The following is an 8,981-nucleotide window of genomic DNA, read 5'->3' as shown; positions in this document are numbered from 1 at the left end:
GCATATTATTATAGTTATTTTGACTGTAAAGTGTATTAGAACTCAATATTTACCTTGAAGAAATTACCAATATCCACAAAAAAATACCGAAATAATTTTGCATAATTTATACGATAATTATTACGTTTTGTTCTTTCTAACTATTTCGTATATATAGGTAATTTGTTTTATAGAGTTTCTATGTAAGACTTCGTATACCACAAACAGTTATTAATATTTTAATTTTTTGACCATTAATTTAGGAAATTATTCAATATCGTAAATTTCAAGTGTACAAAAAGTTTAGGTGATTATTAGCGAAATTAATAATTACATACATTTAAAAAGGTGCTATGAACTTAATGTCAAGTAAAATATTTTCATTTTAGTAGGTACCACACCGGCCGTCGAATAAGACATTTCCAATTGTAAAACCCATATACTTTGAAATGCAAGTTTTATCGTCAAACATAACTTTATAAAGAAGGTACGTAAGACGTTTATTTTATATTGAATTATAAAATATTTATTGACACATGCTAGTCAATACTCAATTGTAGGTATCTAGTATCTACTATTGTTTATCAAAAAGAGGGTGGTGTGGAGACTAAATGTTCTGGAAAATAATTGAAATGTGTATTTGTTTGTACGAAATTTTATAATCATTAATCATGAAACTGTAGGTCATAGAAGCCATCAGTCAAACAATGTTTTTAAAAAGAAATTATCATAAAGCATTTTATTTCACAAAATGTTAACTTGAATTATTTATATTATCAAAAAGTAAAGTGTATTTTCATTTTTCATCATTATAATATTCTTATTTATTAGCTACGTATTAAATAAATTTGATATTTTTGTTTGCAACATATTTGTAACATGTTTTTTTACATAAAAGTCAAGTGTAAGTTTTCGTTTCTACTTTTTCAAAGTTTGCTTTGAAACATCTCATATTATTATAAAAAGCCATATAATTTTTCACTGATTTTTTAATATTTAGCCATATCTCCAAATATTCCTTGTCATAAACTGTCAATAATACAATACCGCCAATACCGGCGCATGCTATAGTTGCATCCCAAAATATTATACGAAGTGCCTCCCTTTTACATCGTTAATTAAGTGGTGCCAGTTTTTCAAATTTTCCGCAATTCTATACAATTTGAAAATTAATTTTATATTTTACTTGCCACCTCATTTATAATACTTTTCCACTAATCTACTGCCCGATACCTATTTAGGGGGGTTGATAGGGTGTATTATATCGATAAAAACACACTTTACAGGGAAAACTCTCACATCTCGTAGATTGGTCCGATTTCCGTAATTTTTTGTATTTTGTTAGACCTTAAACCTTCTCTAGAATATAGTAGTACTTTCAATTTGGTATAAGTAGGTATAGTAGTGTAATTAGTATCTATATAATATTATTTTTTGGTAGTTTGAGTTATTTCTTGGGGCTAATAAAAATGAGCTTACATAAAATAACATTGGGTATGTACCTACAGCAGGCTAGAAACTGTCAACATATAAGATGGCAACCATTTATTTCTAATTTACTCCTCTGCAAGGTTATTTCTATTACATTGTATTTAGTTAATTTAGGTAGGTATAGGGAACTATAACGTATAGTTTCAGTAAGTTTATGACTTCGTTGTGAATTGGATGCAAGACGTAGTTGGCAAACTGTCATATAGGTACGAATAATAAATAGATATAACTTACCCGATTTCCTTTCAATTCATATACTCGATAATAATATTGTACCTATACTTATGGTGGATTATTATATTGTTCATATGGCGTACCTACCTACCTATATTATTTTTATTTTTAGATTGCGTGATCTAAAAAATATCACAAAATGAAATGGTTGCAAGATCACGAAGTAGCAATTAACTTGGCTTTATTCAAGCGATACCAATTTTATCATATATTCAACCCAAACGGATCGAAACTATTAAATTATAACACTTACAAGCTCACAAACGCCATGTTCATTGTGGCCGTTACGACTTACAACATATTTTCTGCGATGTGCTTTTTCACAGATACCATAGACACCATCGACAGTGTTGATTTATTACTGATAATATTTATATACTCTGTTATTGTAATTTCGTTATTGAAAATTGGCGTCCTTCTATACAACGCAGATCAAATTTGGGAATTGTTCGACCTGACGCGCCTTAATTTTTTAACAAGCAGGCGGTGCCGCAAAAACGTCGGAATTCTCTGTAAATACCGCGATAGATCGATAACGATAACCAACTTTTACCAAAACTACAGCACCACGGTATTCATCTTATGGATGATCGCCCCTTTGGTATTGAATACCTTTGTGGTGGTCGCAGGCCCGAATCAGCGTTATCATAACATTTTCAACATGCAGTATCCGGTATCCGCGAATATTTACAATCAATATTATTACCTATTTTATTTAATGGAAATAGCAATGGGAATATTCATTTTAAATTATTCGATGATCATTGACAATTTCCTTATATCGTTATGTTGGGCTGTCATTGCACAGTATGAAGTAATTACCACAGCGTTGGAAAACATCGGAAACGACTGCGAGCTTACAAACCTTCAAAACGGTACGTCGCAAAAGAAGTGAAATTCTTGGACTTATATATGCAGGTGTTGTGTTATAAATACCTACTGGTACTACGCTATAACAGCATTAGTATTAGGATTATAATGTTATTAATAGTTATCATAAATGCTAAAAAAAATTATTGTTGTACCATTAACCATATATAGTTAAGTTTTCACTTACTTTTCTTAAATAGCAACGTCAATTTGTTTCTGCAAATTCCGATGTACTACCTATATAGGAGGTACCTATATTTATTTTTTAAATGTTTGTAATTTTTTCCTACTTACAAAATAGACAAATTGAGAAAAAATAAATCGGTACTTAGGTATTTCTATATTTTGAAAAAAGTATTAAGACGCATATTACACATGAACTGCGTACCGCGAAACCTTTAAAAAATTGAAATACATATTCTCAGAATGTGTATTTTAGTAGATAGATACTCCTTTTTACTTCCCGAAAACCACTTTTCAAGAACATATTTCTATTATAATATTTTAATTTTAATTCAAATTGTATTTTAATTAGTTAATAATATTATTGCATACAGTTACATTGTTGGTATTATTTTTCTATTTAATAGGCAGGTACACTGCGTGTACACTTGCATGCATGACATAAAATATAATATAATAATACCATTACCATGTTTTGGTATGGAGTATTATATTATAGGTATATACTACCGTAATGGTGATTAAAAAAATTCTGGAAAATTAATAAAATTATATTTTTTTGATTTTCAGAAAAAGATAACAATAGTTATGAAGCATATGAAGATCTTAAATCAATTATAATGGATCAGATCCAACTATACACGTTAGTCTTGTATCCTATTGGCTATACTGTGTTATATACCACCTATAATATATTATAAATTAAGACACAACAAAACAATTATTACATCGCAATTAATATGTACATACGTCGACACAACATAACTATGGTTTTCAAATTATTTTGAAAGTGCATGAAACGCTAAATTTTTGGGGAAATAAACAGATAACATTTTTTTTAAACACGTTTTGTTTATAGGTGTGGCCATCCGCTGCAAAAGGTTAGGTATTTGATACTTACCGTAAAATTCATTTTAATTTCTAATTTTTTTTAGCATGAAGAATCATATACCCCTGGGACTAATTATTAATAATTATACGCTTTTTGTTTATCTTTTAATGGTTAGACAGTGTAGGGTACATCAATCATTTCCTAGTTCATATTGTGACCGTCAATTGAACAAAGTTCAGCACAGAAATGATTGACATGCCTCTAAATATATAATGTTTGATGATAACATTGATTTATTAGTAGCAATAGCGAGTATACCTATAATAACTGGATTGTGAATTTTTATGCAATTGTAATAGTTTTAAGCTAACGACAACAATTTTTTTTTTGCATATTTGTTGACTATTGTATACTTAGGTACTAGGACCTAGTTCGAAAAAATTTGATCTCAAAATAAAATAAAATTGTATACATATTGTTTTGAAAGCATAATAATATAGGTGTAAAATAATATTTCGTCGAGAAGAAAATTCTAATAATATATTTTGTCGATTGCAAACCTATATCGTTTTCCAGTAAAATAATATGGATGATCATATTGTTCTTAACAAGAAGTTATTTCTTTTTCATAATCTAGTCGAGCAGTTTCACTAAAAGGTTATTCGTTAGGTCAATAACTAATAAATTAATAATTATCAAGCAAACGATTTATTGTGTACATTTTTTTTACATATTATGTTCGTGATTTGTACTATAGTTTATTACTTTATCGTGATACTTTTTAATGTATAAAAATCCACGATCTAACGATAACTATTAATATAACGTGATGCCCGTACGTGTTGTAGCCGTCTTGTAAAAGTGTACAACATTGTAAATTTACGTTCAGCAGAATCCATTTTGTGTTGTTATGTTTTTAATATAACGGAAAGTTTACCTGTCAAAAAAATTAAAGATAATAATATTATCAACTGTGTTCTCTCGTCCGGGTTTTTTCATTGTTTTTATTTTAAAGCAAATGATGTCTTTGTGAGCATTTTTAAGTTTCAATATTATATGCAAGTATACATATATAGGTAAGTTGCTTTAAATATTAAAATAAATTAAAATAATAAAAAACTCGAAGAATAGAAATAGATAATATTCTTACATTCAAAACTGATAATTTTTCAATTTACTGTAATATTGAAATTATCAATATAAAATGGATTCTGATAAACACAAATTTGGTGTGTTGTTTACGTTTGTATAAGAATAAGATAAATACGATAACTCAATTTTTAAGCCTCGTCGCGTCCTCTAGATTAATAATAGTATAATAGTACCTATCTAACTAATGACTAAAATAATACTACATAACAACCTTGTTGAGTCATATTTTATTGTTATTTGTATTTTATATATTTTTTTTTTTTAGTACTGGTTAGTGGTTATTTAACTTAGATATTATGTATTTAACTTATAATCTAACATGTTAGGTATATTTTTTACCATTAAGTAGTATAGATCATTAGATTATATATCTACCTATAAAAATGTCTAGTAAGTATTTAAGTGTATCAATAGTTTCCAAGTATTTTATTAGGTTTGCCTGAATATTATATCAATTGAATTTTAAAAAAAACTTTTAAATAGATATTTAAATTTAAAATATGAAAATTACCATCAATTAGATATCGGTTTGGATATCTTTAAAAACAACGTAAAATAATATTTTATTATTTTTTTTTTTTCAGAAAATTGAAATCATTCTATCGTGTGGTGTGGATAATAGTTATATTTTTGATTATGATAGATTCAGTTTTATTAATAATACTGACATATTCATTTATTATGGTAATGTTTAATATACAAAAAATATTTTATTTTAAATTCTTAAAATCCTAACTAAGGACTGAAGCCTAGAGGTACATTAAAATAAAACGCCGAACCCTCATAATATGTGTCTCTGTCTTACAAACTTACAACATAGCAAATGTATAAATTATTATAACTAATCATAATATAGGGACGAGAGAGAAGGATTGGTGCATCGGTTGAACGGTCATGATACGTCTTTCTCAAGTTTTTCAACAATAATTCTTCTATCGATTATCTAACCTAACTTATGTAAGGTAGTTGTGGATATGGTGGTGAATATTCAAAGTTAGTGAAAATGAAAAGAAAGGAAATTGATTTGAGCTCACTCTAAAATTGTTGAGCCACTGCAGTGAGAGTATAAGGACTCCATAGAACGGAACCATATTCAAAGGCCGAACAATAGAGAATAATACGCAAAGCCTATTGAGTAAAAAAGAAAGCTTGAACTCTGACGATTCCAACATCTTAAACTCTTTACAGGTTACAAGTTACAACTAATGAAACTACTGATATAGGTACAACCTTACAACTTAATTGTAATCGGACGCGGTTACGGGGGGTGGAGGGTTATGGGGGCTGAATTCCTCCTCCCTTAGACCTCAGGTACTTAAAACTATTTCACTAATGCCTACGTAACTATACATAATATAGTATGCAATAAAAATGTATTTTTTATCATTATTATTTTGTAATATATATGTACGATAAATATTTTATTCACTATACAAAAACTTAAACTTAACGCCTATGCTTTTATGTACTTGAAGTAAATTTGTTCGTCTAGCCCCATCCTTTTTCATTTCTAGATCCACGCCTGATTATAGGTAGTGTGTATCGTGTGTAGTCTGTATACGCCATACGGCTCGTCAGTCGTCAGTACCATACCTATACGGTTATAATATATGGGAAGAAACAATTGTTGCTGGGAAATATAGTAGGTCAGTGGAAACTTGTTACCACACATTGAGTGAATATTTTTACTTATATAATATTATTTTGTTATAGGTACCTATAATGCTTCGTTTATAATGTGTTTAGCTACCTGCCTACCTAATTAATTTAAGACAAGTCTATCAGTTTTGTTTGTAATGATCACGCACTAATATTATAGGTATACACACTAATGACACTATAAATGTTAAAATGTATAGGTATTATTGTATTAATGTACCTATATTAGGTATAGAACTTTGATATATTATTATAATTTATTTTTACTCGACACTCATCTAACAAATAACACGAAATAACTTGAACACAACTTCTGGAAAAAAATAAACCACTTCCCGTGTATGTTAAGGTTATCATTTCAATACTTCGGTATAGGCACTTAATGTTATTTTTATACACATGAATACCCTGGGGTATTCCAATAAGTTTAACAGATTTTTGAGTGCTCAGCGTTTGACCCTTCTGGTTATTATGTGGTATATGATGGATGCGAATTATATGTTTGATAATGAATTGTTTCATGAAAAAGATGCGTGGTAGGTTGTGAACATTTTGAGGATGTACATAAGTAATTTCAAGTTAATAAAGACAACAAAAAACGTATTTTTGTTTTTTTTTTTTTATTATTCGTTCATCTCGGCCGAACAAAACACAAACATATTAGGCGTGATAAATAGGTACCAGAGGTACCTAACCTACTTCGTAAAGTTTCGCATTTCGCACTGCTACAGACTATACAAATATACAACAATAACCTTTTTACATGTCCTATATATATATATATATATATAAATACACCATGATTATTCATTAATGAATACTGATTTTATTCCGTTGATAGATTTTTTCGTCAGCAGAATCATTTTCTATTTTCAACATACTTAAGATCTCGACTGCGTTTTTTGTTTTTGTAATTCAACTATACTTATACTGTTATTTATTTGACGATCTAAATGATAAGGTAAAACATATCGACATTACCTATCTATTAGAAGGAGTTTTTTTTTTATTAATTCTGTGTTTGAATACAGAAAGAATCCGTCAACTTTGGATTATATTCTAGTGATTGGACGAAGATGGATTTAAGATTTAAAAAGTTATTATTATTAGCCATGAAGTTCAATAATGCTAATAAATTAAAGATAAAATCTACACCGAATAAAATCGTCAACTTACAACTATTTTCTAGCGTAATCATTTTATACAATTATATACATAAATATCAGAATATTAATAGACACATAATTATACATTACACCTGCAGATACATACTAATACCAATTTAATTTCAGGTGATGACCACAACCTTCAACATTGTCACGGTCATGCTCAAAACAATGAATGGGAAAAATTAATTTTAGTACGAATTTAATATGTAATCTATATTCTATAATCGTATATATGCATAGACACATAATAATATAACTGTATGCTGTATGACACCTGTGAGAAGAAGAATGTAGGCTTTATTATTTTCAAATTCAATAATTTAAGAATGGCTTGGCAAGTTTAAATTTTTAAATAACAGCAACAACTACCTTTACTGGTTCAAAGTGAAACGAGTGTCACTCCACTTTATTACCTACATAAATAAATGATAATTCATAGTGCCTATTTATAAGTTTTACTTTTTTCTTTCAAACACCAACCCACCAACAGTACAAACGAAATTTCCGATAGTAATACCTATATTATTAGTATAATTAGGATCATTAAATATCACTTTACAATTTGTATAAATGTACTACTCATTTTTAAAAAAAATAATATGATTTGATTCTGAATTCAAATTTAACACATCTATTAGCTGGTGGTGACACGTCAAAATATTCCATGACAAGATATCCCGCGTAAATAATAATTCAAAATTAAATACTAATATAATACATTTATTATTTACGTATAAATTGTTTTTAAATAAAAACAACTAAAAAATGATTAAATAAATATTAAAAATATTTATCTTTCTTCACTCTTTCGGTGTACACTGAATAAATAGCCTTCAACTATTAGTAATTTAATGCCTTTTGCCTTTGGATAAACTCTAGCATTTTTTTTATTTTAAAATTATAAAACAGTTAATTAAATATTAATTAATAGTATAATTAGCTAATAACTCACGACACGCATAGTAGGTAATATTAAACGTCAAACGACAAACTATACCATTAAAAAAATAACGAATAACAAACAACGAATTTAGATAGGTAAAGTGCGATTATTAGGTACTTCTAATCTAATCGCAACTTTTATAATGAAGGGTAAATTTTGAATTAATATTTATACGGGATATTTAGTCAAGGAATATTTTGGTTTTGGGATATTTTGTTGTGGAACCCCATTAGGTACCTACTTTTTAAGTATAACCGGCTGGCCTAAGAATATAAGGGATTTGACGATATTACAAAGTTAGTTATTGAATTGGTATATAATGGTTAATAATATATTAAACGTTAGCCTTTAGGTAATAAAATAATGATCTAGAATCTAGATCTTAAAATATAATTGTGATATGTTAAAGAATAGGATGACGGAGACTCTAAATTGAATGTGTTCTATTAAGTAAGGAGAATGGATAGGG

General features: G+C 28.1%; 1 protein-coding gene across 1 annotated transcript; it reads left to right on the top strand.

Moving 5' to 3' along the window:
• Positions 1 to 380: 380 nt before the first annotated feature.
• On the top strand, positions 381 to 8,029 carry LOC132949695 (uncharacterized). The gene is made up of 7 exons (XM_061020705.1): positions 381 to 466; positions 1,817 to 2,579; positions 3,328 to 3,400; positions 5,326 to 5,425; positions 7,242 to 7,361; positions 7,432 to 7,590; positions 7,693 to 8,029. The coding sequence occupies exons 2-7, from the start codon at positions 1,844 to 1,846 to the stop codon at positions 7,753 to 7,755; spliced, it is 1,251 nt and encodes a 416-aa protein (XP_060876688.1). The 5' UTR covers positions 381 to 466; positions 1,817 to 1,843; the 3' UTR covers positions 7,756 to 8,029.
• Positions 8,030 to 8,981: the final 952 nt, after the last annotated feature.

This window comes from Metopolophium dirhodum, chromosome 7 (assembly GCF_019925205.1).
Source record: "Metopolophium dirhodum isolate CAU chromosome 7, ASM1992520v1, whole genome shotgun sequence".
NCBI lineage: Eukaryota > Metazoa > Arthropoda > Insecta > Hemiptera > Aphididae > Metopolophium > Metopolophium dirhodum.
Note: the sequence above shows the minus strand (reverse complement) of the source record. Positions and strands in the feature narration are given on the sequence as shown.